Consider the following 14515-nt stretch of genomic DNA (forward strand, 5'->3'; position numbering starts at 1 on the left):
ATGAGCAATAATAACCTATCCTGTCCAGAGTCGTGCAGTTCAGATTGCAGATATGCGTCAAAACAGCAAACTAGTTGAGAGATGTTGATTAGTTTACATTTTAAGTAGGCTAGCCTATCGAAATCTGATAAACACTGGCATAGTGTTGACTTTCATATGATTAATTAACACTGGTGATTTTGCTGTAAGGGCCTATTCCACGATTTCGATGCAAAGTTTGCATATAGGACGAATCAGCGTGACGTTACTGCCACCCAAACATGTGTAACCCCGCGGCTGCGCGGCAGTTAACTAGCCTATAGCCTGAGTTGTGCCAAACAAACGGCCTATCTCCAAAAAGTAGCCTATAGGCTACATCACATCGCTTAGCTATATTTTGACATTCTGAGTGAGAGCAGAATTAGCTCAAGAGTTTGATGTAGCATATCCTGTTAACGTTGTGTGAACTGTCGCAGTTTTTAAATTGTAAACACGGTCAGCCGGCTAGAGTCCCTCAACCAGGCTAGGTTCCCGTTACCCAGTGACGCGGTTTGTTTACCAAAATGCTGCTCGGCTGATCCCTCGCGAGTCCACTGGTTCTCAACGTGGGGTCCCCTTGACGGGGCATGGCCTCCCATCAAATTGATGAATTGTTAAACACCATAGCATTAGCATATTTCATTTACAATAGCCTACCTACACCATTAGAGAATGTGAAATGACTGCTTTGACGATAGCCTTATCTCTCCACATTACAAAACAATCTTGAAATTCTGGACAAAATCACATCTAACATCTCTGATAGGGACCAACAGAAAAAATCTCACCAAATGGTCCGTGGCCAAATAGATCAGTGGATGTTATGTGGACTAAATTATTATTAATTAGCCTATTATTATTATTTAATAATCTGTTAATTTCTTATAGCCTACTGGAAGTTTGAGGCCTTCACCTTCTTTTGTTAGCCCGCAATTATTCTGTGTCAACTCCTTTGCTGATGGTCTGTGGCAATGGCATAGGCCTACAGTTGTTAATCACCTCCTGTTGTGTAACGTTATCCCGGTTGTGTCCTCCGCCGTGTCTCGAGGTGGGGGTGGGGGTCCCAATCACGACTCCCGTCTCCCACCGCGGCGCACGATTTCACCGCTGCACTTTTCCAGATGGAGCGTGCCTGTGTGTGTGTGTGTGTGTGTGTGTGTGTGTGTGTGTGTGTGTGTGTGTGTGTGTGTGTGTGTGTGTGTGTGTGTGTGTGTGTGTGTGTGTGTGTGTGTGTGTGTGTGTGTGTGTGTGTGTGTGTGTGTGTGTGTGTGTGTGCGTGCGTGCGTGTGTGTGTGTCAGAGAATAGCAGAGATGTTTGTTTATAGAAAGCCCTGGGTCCGGCCTTATCTGCCGCAGCCACTCACGCCGTGATTTGAGACTTTCTTCGGGTCGTTTTTACGGGCCATTGTTTAGTCGACTGGCTTCTAAAGATACAGAGATTTTCCTCCACCTCATTAGAAACCGACTGGAGAGTTGTGATTTCAAAAGGCCCACTTCAACCCCACCCGAATTATGGCTTCGTTATTTAGTCCCGCGTGTCAAGCTATCCACATGACCACAGGTTTAAAATATGTTTAGATCGTTCAATAGTAGGCTATAGGAAAACACATTATTTAGGCTACTCATAAAGTTCATACAGTTTTAAATCTTAACATGCCGAAAATTTTCGATTTTTATGCATTGAAGCAGGAGAAAAAGATCTAGAAATATTAGATAGGCAATTTATAAACGTTTAGGGAACAGACTATAATAAAACCTCATGTAGGGAATACCCTTCCCCTGACGAAATAATAAGACTATGCCTAATAAGTTTATAGTGGCCTTATTGTAGGCTATAGGCTACTTTCTGAACGTTATAGCATAATTGTCTTTGAGACTCACTCAATAGCCTTGAGTAGGCTAAATTACATTGTATGCTGCTATATTGATATTAAAAAAAATCATATAATAGGCTATAGTGTGTTCTGGGGCTCAGTATGTGCATGACTTTATTTAGCCTATAGCATTTTCAATTCCTTATAGTTTTATTAACATTCATATAACAGCATGGCATGGACCGTGTGTCTGTAGGCCCATGTGAATTTAGGCTATGGCCTGCTTTTTAATCTCAGATTTGATTATAATAGGATATTCATCAGTTTGAGTAACCTTATGGTAGGCTATTTCTCCATAGGCTAACATTAGGCTATTATGGGAAATCTGTGTACAGTTGCTTTAGTTTCGCTTGATAGGCTATTTGTATTTCTCTAAAATGTAGTCTACTGATAGAGTGATGGAGTGAGTGATGGTGTTTTATGAATGAATGTTTGGTTGGCTGATCTGTGTTGGGGAGTCGTGGCTGACGTCACGCCCTATTAAACCTCGCGCAGGTCACGACGCAGAGCGGGTGCGCGCCCCTCCCACCTCCGTTGCTTTATAACGGGCCCGGGCCGGCTCCAGACCAGACACACTGACCACTCTGTTGTCCGCTATCTGTAACACAGCCAGCGACGGCAACAAATCAATACAAAGAAAGAAATGTACTGGGACACTATCATCAAGCCAGGCGACAGAAGCATAGAGAGCAAAGACGCCAAAATAAAGGTAGGGGTTGTTGTTTTTTCTCCCTTTTTATTCACATGGTTTGAATGCTAATTGGGTAGGCTATATAGCTTCGATTAAGTTATGTCAAATAGTGCAGTGTTATAATTCAGAGCAAAGATAAAAAAAACAACAACAACATTGAATCGCATTGAATAGGCCACAAATAATGGTCCATCTTGTCAGTCATCAGTATTTTTAACTTTGTCCCCAGAAATTTAACATTTAAGTTTTGGTTGTAAATAACATTATGTGCAAGGACTTCTGCAAGTTTAGTGAATTGATTGCCCTGCTTGGCCCTCATTGGCCAGACATTATTAGCCAAAGCCACTTGCACTTCAAAGAAAACAGTTCAAGCAGTGTCTTAAAATGCCATTGTGCAGATACAAAGATATAGGCATAGCTTAAATCACTGCTTATCCACACAGATGGAGATTTGCCAGTCTGGATATTACACAGAAGACTTCAGGACGCAGGAAGTGCCTGCTGGCTTTGACTTTGCATCATATGGTAAGTTGACTAACATTACTGCATCACATGAGGACCCACAAAGTGATGATGTTATGGGTTTGATAAGACAGGTTGCTAGTTTGAATCTCAGTCATGACAGTCTGGGCAGATGTGGATGAATATTTTGTGTGATTGGCCTCCCGCCTGTTTCCTCTGAACCTGAGCAGCTGAAGGACAGAGGAAATATTTTCACAGTCGGTATCATCACATCTGTCAGAGCTTTCTACATGAGACCTTGACACACAGACCATGGGCTGCGTCAGGATAATGGGGTGCTGCCATCTGTGTATGTGTGTTTCCCCCACCATATAAAGAATGCCTGAATGGTGAGAGAATGAGAGAGAGAGAGAGAGAGAGAGAGAGAGAGAGAGAGAGAGAGAGAGAGAGAGAGAGAGAGAGAGAGAGAGAGAGAGAGAGAGAGAGAGAGAGAGAGAGAGAGAGAGAGAGAGAGAGAGAGGGAGGGTGGTCAGGTTAAAGATACTCTGTTTTACTCCCTCTCTCTCCCTTCCCTAATCCTTTCCTCCAGACTTCCTCCTCCAACAGATTTAGAGTACCCCCCCTTCCCTTCATCACTACTCTGTCACACTCCCTCCACTGGCGTTTCCTCCTCTCCCCCCCTGCCCCCGCCCTCTGTCGTTTCCTCCGCAGCCTCCACCTCCATCCATTGAGCTAAAAAACCTGAGGTGGTGCTTGAGAGCCTGCTGCTGATTCGGCAGTAAACAAAATGGAGTTTTTTCTTCTTTGTGTCAACATCCAGCGTTGAGATAATAACCCAAACAATTAACCCGCAGCCTTGGAACTTCACCCCATCTTTTCCTTCTTTTTATGGCCGGGCTAAGCTGTGCTTAACCTCCTCTTAAAGGAACAGTTTACACAAAAATGAAAATTGTGTCATCATCTACTCACCCTCATGCCAGTTGAAACAAGTGAGTTGTGTCCATATATAACACACAGAGAGGACGCCACTGCCAGCACAACTCGAGAGAGACAGAGAACAGGTCACCATTGACTTACTGTACTGTAGCCTACTGAAGTCAATGGGGGGACCTGTTCTCTCTGCAGTTGTGCTGGCAACCTCCTTGTATGGACAAACCTCAAGGCATGAGGGTGAGTAGCCTATAGATGATGATGGAATTTTCCGTTTTGGGGGAACGGTTCCGTTAAAGCCATATGGACTGGCTGTGTTTCCTCTCCATCCTCACCCACACTGACTCCCATCTGTGTGTATTGTGTGCAACCTCCAGACTACCTTGGTGAAGACCTGTCTTTTCTGTTAGACAGTAAAGGCCTGGGACAGCAGCACCAGTACCTGACGGAGACCTACGCAGAGCCACAGAAAAACCCTCGCCAGTACGACCCCAAAGGTGAGCACCCCAAATACAACATTACACTCATGTCGAGTTGACTTTGTGTTTGATTTCTCTGCCTCTGACTGAAATCTCACACTGGCTTTCTTTGTTTCTCAGTGAGCACCAGCGACTCAACGCTCTTCAACCTGGACTCGTACCCAGAGTTCAACTGGTGGGCCTCGTATCCACACGGTGAGGCGCGGACACCAAGTCTTGTGGACATTTGAACGAGCGCAATACAATACTAACAAGGAGTCATATCCTATGACTAACTCTTTCTCCTTGATATGTAGATGGGCTCACATTAGACCAGCCCCAAGCAGGGTACCAGGAGTCTGCCCAGACCTACCAGAATCTTGTGCCCCAGAACGGGCAGTTCAGCCCGGGCATGGAGGACGGCAGCAGCCCCTACCTCCCTGGAAAAGGAGGAAATACATTACAAAGTAAGACATTCCATGCATAGATATTCTCAAACATCCGTGTCCCTTGTTTTGATGATTGCACATGTTTTCCCTTTTAGATGGGTCAATATATGAGTGGGGGGGGAGGGGGACTAACCTGGAACAAATTGATACAAAAGGTTTTTCAATGGATTCTGGTACCATTGGGCGAACATACTAAAAATCTAGGAAAATCTGACTTCCGAAAAGGGGTAATTTTCAAGATGACGTCCAAGATGGAGCTTAAAATGGCTATATCTCAAATACTATTCAGCCTAGAAAGGTGGTTTTGGTGTCTAACCCTATAAGGCTCAAGGAATACAAGTGAATCAGTGAAAGAAAATGTTTTACCTTTATTTATACAGGGGGAGTCTCACTGAGAGCAATGCTCTCTTTTTCAGGAGCTCCCTGTTCACATTCACACACATTCATACCTGGAAGCTGACCAGTACAACCACAGTCTGATCTTCTGGCCACTGATCAGCTCCACTGGAGCGGTTGGGGTTAAGGGTCTTGCTCAAGGGCACCTCAGTGGTGGTAATAAGGGAGGGACAAGCGCTGATTTTTCACTTTCCCCACCCAGATTTATCCTGCCGATCCCATTGAACTGACGACCTTCCGGTCACAAGCTTGCTTCTCTAACCTTCAGGTCACCACTGCTATAATTATTTATTGACAAATCCAAGAGCACGCCATCTTGAAAATGACCCCTTTCTGGAAGTCAGATTTTACTAGATTTTTAGCATGTTATTTAGCATGCCCAATGATACCCCAAACCATTGAAAAACTGTTTGTATCAATTTGTTCAAGGTTCCACCATATATTGACCTGTCTATTTGGAAAGCCTAATACTGTACTTCAGTTTGTGACTCTACTCTTTGCTCCAGGTGAGACAGAGCAGAGCTATTCATGTCACTCGGCTGAACTGTACGACTCTGAACAGAGGCGGTCATCGTCCTTCTGGCCAGACTTCCCCTCTCCCGGCTTCACGGCCCCCTTGCCTCTCCCGCCTCCTCCGGCCTCCTGTCCCTCCAACCCCGGGCCTCAGTCCACAGAGCAGTACTGCCCTCGTGTGGCCAAGCGCAAGACCACACACTCCCAGAGGCCAGACAGGGAGGGTCAGATGGGAATGTCAGCTTACCCAGGTTAGGCTTTGCTCACTTGTTCATGTGCACAGATGTTTGTCAGCACACTCCACTGCCATCATTCATTCAAAAACATCTGCGTGTCTAGTTGAGGAAAGCACATTATGTTACTACGGTGCATGGTTTTGTCATTTTTGGCTGACTGACAACCTCATAACTCCAATCTTGGTGATTTTCACTGAAGGATTGCATGATCCTTTATGATGAAACAATTCTACAAGATTTATTTGGAACTCTTTCAAAACCAATTGGATAAACTAAGAAATGTATGATGGTCAAGCTAAAAACAATGTTTTTTGTACAGTGACTCGATAACAACATAATGACATATGTGTTACTATCATGTTAATGTGTCACAAACTAGACACATGGGAGTGTTGAAAATGACACCTTTTCCATCACTTTGCCCAAGACGTTTGTCTAAAACAGATGCAGGACACAGTCAGACAGGCGTGTGATTGTCATTGTAGGTCTATCTAAAGTGTGTAAAGTCTAGTGACATTTCTGAGTTGAATCAACTTATTGTGCTGCCTTCATCCATTCATTCAGGTTCTGGGCCCATCCAGCTGTGGCAGTTCTTACTGGAGTTGCTTCTGGACTCAGCCTGCCGTACTTTCATCTGCTGGACGGGCGATGGCTGGGAGTTTAAGATGTCTGATCCCACAGAGGTAAGATCATTTTACTGGTTTGGTTTAGAGCACTCGGTGAATGCTCTGGAACAGTAATACTCAACGCGAGGCTCTAGAGCCACATGCAGCTCCTTTATGGGTTGGTGTGGCTCTTTTAAGTCCTACACACATACAAACATACATACATACATACATACATACATACATACATACATACATACATACATACATACATACATACATGTACATAAATTGTGGCTCTTGAGTAGGGAAAATGTTGTGTACCAGTGCTGGAGTGTGGATGATGTTTTTTGGGGGGTTTTTTCTGATGTGTTATCTCACATGAATCCACCTCTAATTGGTTCTGATCCACCCCAATAGGTGGCCAAGCGCTGGGGCCAGTGCAAGAACAAGCCCAAGATGAACTATGAGAAGTTGAGCCGTGGCCTGCGCTACTACTACCACAAGAACATCATCCATAAGACGGCGGGCAAGCGCTACGTCTATCGCTTTGTCTGCGACGTGCAGGGCATGCTGGGCAAGACAGCACAGGAAGTCCTGGCCAGTCTGAACGTTTTACCTACAAACACAGAAGCCTGGCAGTGTCCGGCAGCAGCGTCAGAGCACAGCAGCGAAGCATGGGGGTCACAGTAGGCAGTGCGTGCCAGGACTGTTGGCCATTCTTGTAGTCTTTTAATGGAAGATGACCATGAAGATGGCCTACATGTTTACTGAGTCCTGCAGCCTACAAAGTGAACATTGACTTCTGCTAATTGATGTTGAATCCCCTCACTGGTGCGAAGAGATTCTATGCAGAAAGTCTTATGGTATTCCAAAATGTTACATATCAGTTTTGCAAAACCAAAAAGTTCTCCATGCAATAATTTTGTAAGTGTTCTCACCTTTTTCAAATTATGGATAATTTTGGAATGATAAACCTGCTCTTCAACCTCAGTGGTAAATAGCAGATTTGGGGGGTATTTTAAGCACTATAAATGAGTGATTTTAGTAGCAGGGCCCATGTTTCAATTTTATGTGGTTTTATGAAGGCATTAATTTGTAAATAATGTTTATATGTTCCCTATAGAGGTTTGTGCATTTAGATTATTTTTTTTATGCAAAACTCATGTCTACCTCTATTGCTAATCAGATTAAATAATCTGGGATGGATTTCAGTCCCTCACTGTGAATCTTTTAGCCTGTGTGATGTCTGTTTCATGTAAATAAACTGTACATAAATGAGGGTATGTGCGCAGCGTCATTCCATATAGTAGGTGTCCAAAAACTGATTTATCCTCAGGAATTAGGATCAATAAAGTATTGCTGATACAGATTTCGGCTTCTCAATAGCAGAATTTGTCTGTCAAGCAGTAGCTAATACGTGAGAATCGTAGGCCATAATATGATCGACACTATCTGTTTTGTTTGTTTGCTTTTTATAGCACAGTGACATCTAATGCTATTCTGGGGACAGTGATAGCCTACCTGCTATTCCTCCCATCTTCTTTCTTTTTTTGTCAGTCTTGTCATCTCGTATCTCTTTCTCTTCCCAAAGCTGGGATTTGACTGGCAGAGTCGTCATTTTTGTCTCCGACTCCGTGAACAAAGTAAACACAGCTATGTAAACACAACGTGAGGCCAAGTAAACAAAACTTGTCAGCATTTGCAGGAGTGCACGCTTCGCATAGTGTGGATCCTTCAGCTGCCTGTCTGTTGCGTCAGATCCACTATGCCCAGTGAGCATTTTTCGGTTGAAAAGACGTTTAAAAAACGTTTAGGGTCAACGTTGAAAAAACGTGCAAGGAAGGTTTGAAAGTGAAAGTTTTTTCACCCACTATTTGCAGACGTTGATTGAATGTTGGAGCCGGGCACATTATATACTCTATCTTGCACACAACTTGTAGACTACACGATTGTACGATACCACAGGCTCAACGATCGGGAGGACAAGTTATTTTATGTGATGTGTACGAGACTATTATATTATGTAACAGACTAAATTTATGTTGTGTGTGTGTGTGCATCTATAGGCTGTACAGCTTCAGAGGTAACTTCATTTAACACCAGAAACTCAGGGCCTCGTATACAGTCTGTTACAATAAGTCTAGTTCAAGTATAACTACGGGGTTTAAGGAGTCTAGTTATAGTCTAACTACGGGGTTTAAGGAGTGTAGTTATAGTATAACTACGGGGTTTAGGGAGTGTAGTTATAGTCTAACTACGGGGTTTAAGGAGTGTAGTTATAGTATAACTAGGTTTAAGGTGTGAAAAAATACTTTAACTAGAGGGTAACAAGATCTGTACTTATAGTCTAACTACGGGGTCGCGGGCTGTATTATGAAGCAGGGGACCAATTTTGTACTTATAGGCTAATTACGGGGTACCACACTGGACCAGGAGTGTAGTTCTTAAACCCTGTAGTTATACTATAACTACACTCCTTAAACCCTGTAGTTAGACTATAAGTAGACTCCTTAAACCCCGTAGTTAGACTATAACTACACTCCTTAAACCCCGTAGTTATAGGCTACTATACTCCTTAAACCCCGTAGTTAGACTATAACTAGACTCCTTAAACCCCATAGTTAGACTATACTACACTCCTTAAACCCTGTAGTTATACTATAACTACACTCCTTAAACCCCGTAGTTAGACTATAACTAGACTCCTTAAACCCTGTAGTTATACTATAACTAGACTCCTTAAACCCCATAGTTATACTATAACTAGACTCCTTAAACCCCGTAGTTATACTATAACTACACTCCTTAAACCCCGTAGTTATACCATAAGTAGGCTACAGATCTTGTTACCCTCTAGTTAAAGTATTAATTCACTCCTTATACCCCGTAGTTATACTATAACTACACTCCTGGTACCTGTAGTTATACTATAAGTACAGATCTTGTTACCCTCTAGTTAAAGTATTAATTCACTCCTTAAACCCCGTAGTTAGACTATAACTAGACTCCTTAAACCCCATAGTTATACTATAACTACACTCCTTAAACCCCGTAGTTATACTATAACTACACTCCTTAAACCCCGTAGTTATACTATAACTACACTCCTTAAACCCCGTAGTTATACTATAACTACACTCCTTAAACCCCGTAGTTATACCATAAGTACATATCTTGTTACCCTCTAGTTAAAGTATTAATTCACTCCTTATACCCCGTAGTTATACTATAACTACACTCCTGGGACCCGTAGTTATATACTATAACTAAGTACAGATCTTGTTACCCTCTAGTTAAAGTATTTTTTCACTCCTTATACCCCGTAGTTATACTATAACTACAGCCCTAAACCCCGTTGTTATACTATAACTACATGCTTATTTGCGGGCTGTATTCTAAAGCGTTACCAAATATTCTTGCTTGGGTGGTATCATTCTACTTGAAATGATGGTAAAATGCATTATTTTTAGTAAAATAACATGTCAAATTTTTCGGGCTGGCCGCCAGCCGCCCGAATGGGCCCGGCCTTCGGCCAGGCATCTGCACCCCTTCCTATCTTGTTCTGGAACCGGCCCTGACTGACACTTTCCCTCAGTTGTAGGTTATTTAACAGAACGTTCACGCGGACTCCAGTCATAATTAGGCCCGTTTTCCAAGAGCACTTGAAGGCAACATGGCAAAGCTGTATGTTGGAATGCGCACAATGCCTACACAGCCTATTGTTTTCTTCCCTGAAGAGACCCAACCCGGTAGCGATAGCCTACTGCTGGGTGCGTCTCACCTCTTGCAGGTGGCCTGACTGTTGTGGACGGCAATTTGCTCCTGAGACTAATGAGAAATGCCGCACAAAACTATTAAAAATGCTATAAAAGACACGCTGGAGGACCTGACGGAGACCCACCTGAAGAAGTTCCGCTCCCAGCTGTTGGACCGTAGAGAAGAGCCGCGGGTCAGACGCAAAGCCGTGGACAATAAAGATATTTTAGACATCGCGGACGTTTTGGTCGCCACCTTCACCGAGCCCGGAGCCCTCAAAGTGTCTCTGGAGATACTGAGACAGATTGGCTGCAACGAGGAGGCAAAGGAACTTGGTGAGTTAACCCAGCAGCTGGAAACGAAATCCGAATATCATCAGCGCACTGCCTATTTGCATATCAATTAGCGATAATGTTGAACTCATGGATGTATTGAAAGACGGTTGAACTGAAAAAGTGAATGGATTTCAGTCCAAAAAACTCAAGCCAAAGGCTAGGCTATTAGCCCGCATATTCATTTTACTTTCACTTTTGAAAAATGTGCAACTGCGTTAGGCTACACTTCACATCGACTATATGCTGGTAAATAATAACTTTATTAATAAGACATTTCTAAAACAAATGTTTACAAAGTGCTTCTCAATTGGGCTGTCACAACAGAACACACTGACACGAAGTTAAGCAAAATCATAAAGCAGAAGTAGCCTACAGACTGCGCGCTATGGGGGTGGAGGCAGAGGTGTTGGAGGCTATGCAGGAAGTATCAAATTATTTTTGCTTGCTAACATTTAGTGTGTCTCTTGTCTTGTCTTGTCTCTGTTTTTGCAGCCAGAGAGACAAGTGGAGGATTTTCGACAGTTGGTTCCAGTAATTGTGAGTGGATTTCTCTGAATATTGTGATGGGGTAGGACTTGATAAGTATTAGCCTAACTTCTTCCTACTCCTTTTCGGGCATGATAAACAAATGTAAATTGATTGTGCATTCGCTGTATGCTGTGAATTCTAATTGACTATGATTGTTTGGCACTTCTTGCCTATATTTCTTTTATTCTTTATTTTTGTTTTTGTTTTTTAGCATGTTCGAAATAAATCTAATCTAATCTAATGTTACACAAACTCATGATTGTGAATAGCCTGTGTAGCCTATGCATATTGTACCCCCCTTCTTGAATTGTAAATTGATAGCGGTCTTTTTGAATTTCACATTAGAGTTAGGCTACGCCATTTAAATTAGAATAATGAACCCCCCTAAACCCAATGAACCCTTTTTCCTGTGCTGAACTTTGTTTCCCCCTGTAGCCTATACTTATTAAGTTTGTAGTAGTAGTTTAATTTGTTAGAACTGCAATTTGCTCATAGGCTATTATGGAAAATAGAAATATGGATATAATCTAAGAACTAGCCTATATAGTATTATGTTATCATATTGTTATGCAATTTAAATTTTCATTAAATGTCTTGCAGGATCCTCAGCTGAAGCCCAAGGTGTGGTTGGGGTGGCACAGCTGCCCATGATTGGCCAGCCTGCAACCCCACATTGTCTTGTGCATAATCGGCAACTCTGAACACATCACCTGAAATGTAATTGTGCTGTTTTAAGTGACCAATGTGCTTGTTAGAGACATTTTTGTATTGGTTCATATGCTATGAATGAATATGGTATGCCTACTGTACATGGAGTGTGTGATGAGTGTTCATTGATGGTGGTAATTCCCCCTTTTGCACACTAGGTGGCATGTGGAGTATGGGGAAAGTAGCCTATAGCTAACTATACAAGTAGGGTGAGGCAGACGGACCTAATCACAGCCAGTGAACACATTATCACAGCCGGCAGAACACAGTAGTCATCAAGTGTAGCATGTCTTTGAGCCTTTTCTTTGTTTCATGCAATGTTTCATCTCTATCTCATACACAACTTGTACATGATTGTACGTTACTACAGGCTAAACAATCATGGGACAGGTGTATTTTATATCATGTGTACCAGGCAGCTATTACATTATGCAACAGACTAAAATTATGTTGACTGTGTGTGCGTCTATGTAGTCTGTAGGCTGTACGGCTTCAGAGGTTAACTTAATTTAACACCAGCAACTCAGGGGGTACACAGAGCCTCGTATACAGTCTGTTACAATAACATAGCGTGCCCAGAGCACCTCGCTCCACACTTGATGCAGTATTGCTTCAGATTCAATTCTGGGCATTCTAGTCAGTCACAGTCACTAGTAAGTACTTGCACATGCGCGTTACTGCAGGAACTCAATTAATTATTTTATAGTATTGCGCTAAAGTATTAACCAGTATTAACTTTTTGCTGGCAGCACATAGCATATAGTTCCATATTTATGATATTTCATGTGACATAAAATGCGTTGACAAATGTAATGTTTGTGTAGACCAGATTTCAACTCTCAGTTACACAATGAATTGGACAAATACCAATTCACACAGTATCAATATTGCCTCCATTTCAAGCTACAAGGCTATGCTTTCAACTGTGCATTTGAGCTACAGTGACTCCACACATAGTCAAGTCATTAATTGAATATCAACACTAACCTTGTTGACCATGGGACTTGGGACTGAGACGCTGTGTGCTCCCTCTCCTTCTGGTGACTAGCCACCAGATAGGCAGTGTAGCTCACGTGGTTCTCCAACAGCCATTTGAAGGTCTGACCCCGGTACTGGCCAAACTGAATGGTGTATCGGCTCAGAAAGAGCATGTTGTCACCAGGGTCACCGCCCTCAGAGATGACACTGGCCTTAGCTTCAGCCTTTACCTCTTCTGGCTTCTTGGTGGGCTGGCGAGCTTGGGGCCGCCAGCCACACATGGTTGCGAGCCTCCTGTCATGCCTCGATCACGGAAGATAGGGTTCCCCGTCTAGGAAAAGGCATAGAAATGAAAATAAATAGAAAACATCAATGTAAGTTATCATGTGTAATGGACATTATGTTAAAATAAATGTAGCATTTGTGTGAATTATAAGTTTGTTCATCTTATGAGAAGAATAGCCAGTGGGCAACATGCACTGTGTGAACCCCAACCAATGTCCACATTACTCACTTCCAACATTGACTTTTGGTAATTTGTTCACCATTTTTGTTTTTGGTATCGTGAGCATTCCATAAATGCCTTTGAATTTAAAGCATTTATCATTTACATTTCAATCACATCAATTACATTTTCATTCTGCGAGACAGCATCAAATAATCGTCCATACTCATGTTGTGTTAGCTAGCCTATTTGAAATGTGCTAAACCATGGGCAATTTACAGCCAATGTCTGGTTAGCTAGCCTCGACGCGAGACTCACCCTGAATCATTCTGAATGAATGCTGACGCGCGTTGAGGCTAACGGTTAGCTAGAAGCGGGATAAATATAACTGTATATACACAGTTCTCTTTTGACCATTGATTCCATTCACAAACTGATATGCATGCTTTGACGCAGTTAGGCTAGCGTATATTTTCCTTTCCTGTGCTGGGTTAAACTCCCAGCCCCTTTTAGACTGGCCAAAAATCCCACTAATATCCACAAACTAGTGGCATTTTCTTCAGTCTAAAAGTTTCCAAGCCGGGCCGTTTAGCCGATGGAGCAACCCTGCAAGTGAGGTGGGTTTTTACGCGCCGGCTCTGCTCCGGCTGGCGATATAAATCTTGGCGGTGGTCCAACCCATGCTTTTCTGCTCTGCCTGATTTGCCTGATTTGCCATGATTGCATACTGCATTATTTTGGATTAGGCGCCCTCTAACAGCACCCCCTGACAAGTGGCAGTACGGGCTCCTCCCCCCTGGAGCTCCAGAGGGGAGGAGTTTTAGCTCCAGAAAGGAGGAGCTGTGGCTCCATTGATGAAGCCAGCTGCAATGAGGAAACTCACTCCCGGTAGAATGTGTCTGCCTTCATAATAAAACGCAAATAAAAGTGTTTCAAATAAACGCAAGTATAAACGTTGTTTTGTGTGTCCGCCATGTGTAACGTTGTTTTGGTTTTTAAATGTGAGACATAGCCTACTGGTTATTAGAATCATTCAGTTATTGGAGGCGGATCGCATGAGCTCTTTGCCAACACCCAATAAAAATACTATAAAGTGCTATAAGGAATCCTTTAGCTAAAGTGCTAAAGTT

At 42.8% G+C, this 14515-nt stretch overlaps 2 protein-coding genes across 2 annotated transcripts; both read left to right on the forward strand.

Moving 5' to 3' along the window:
- Positions 1-2535: 2535 nt before the first annotated feature.
- Positions 2536-7568, forward strand: etsrp (ETS1-related protein; the record flags this gene model as incomplete). The annotated part of the gene is made up of 8 exons (XM_083632107.1): positions 2536-2601; positions 3027-3108; positions 4353-4472; positions 4575-4649; positions 4751-4900; positions 5785-6042; positions 6592-6710; positions 7053-7568. The coding sequence occupies 8 exons, from the start codon at positions 2536-2538 to the stop codon at positions 7323-7325; spliced, it is 1143 nt and encodes a 380-aa protein (XP_083488233.1). The 3' UTR covers positions 7326-7568.
- A 2754-nt stretch (positions 7569-10322) lies between these two features.
- Positions 10323-14283, forward strand: LOC310779085 (apoptosis-associated speck-like protein containing a CARD). The gene is made up of 3 exons (XM_083639584.1): positions 10323-10726; positions 11219-11263; positions 11855-14283. Coding segments are annotated over exons 1-3 (300 nt in total). The 5' UTR covers positions 10323-10473; the 3' UTR covers positions 11857-14283.
- The last annotated feature ends 232 nt before the right edge of the window (positions 14284-14515 follow it).

Source organism: Poromitra crassiceps (assembly GCF_964638095.1).
Source record: "Poromitra crassiceps genome assembly, chromosome: 1".
Lineage (NCBI taxonomy): Eukaryota > Metazoa > Chordata > Actinopteri > Beryciformes > Melamphaidae > Poromitra > Poromitra crassiceps.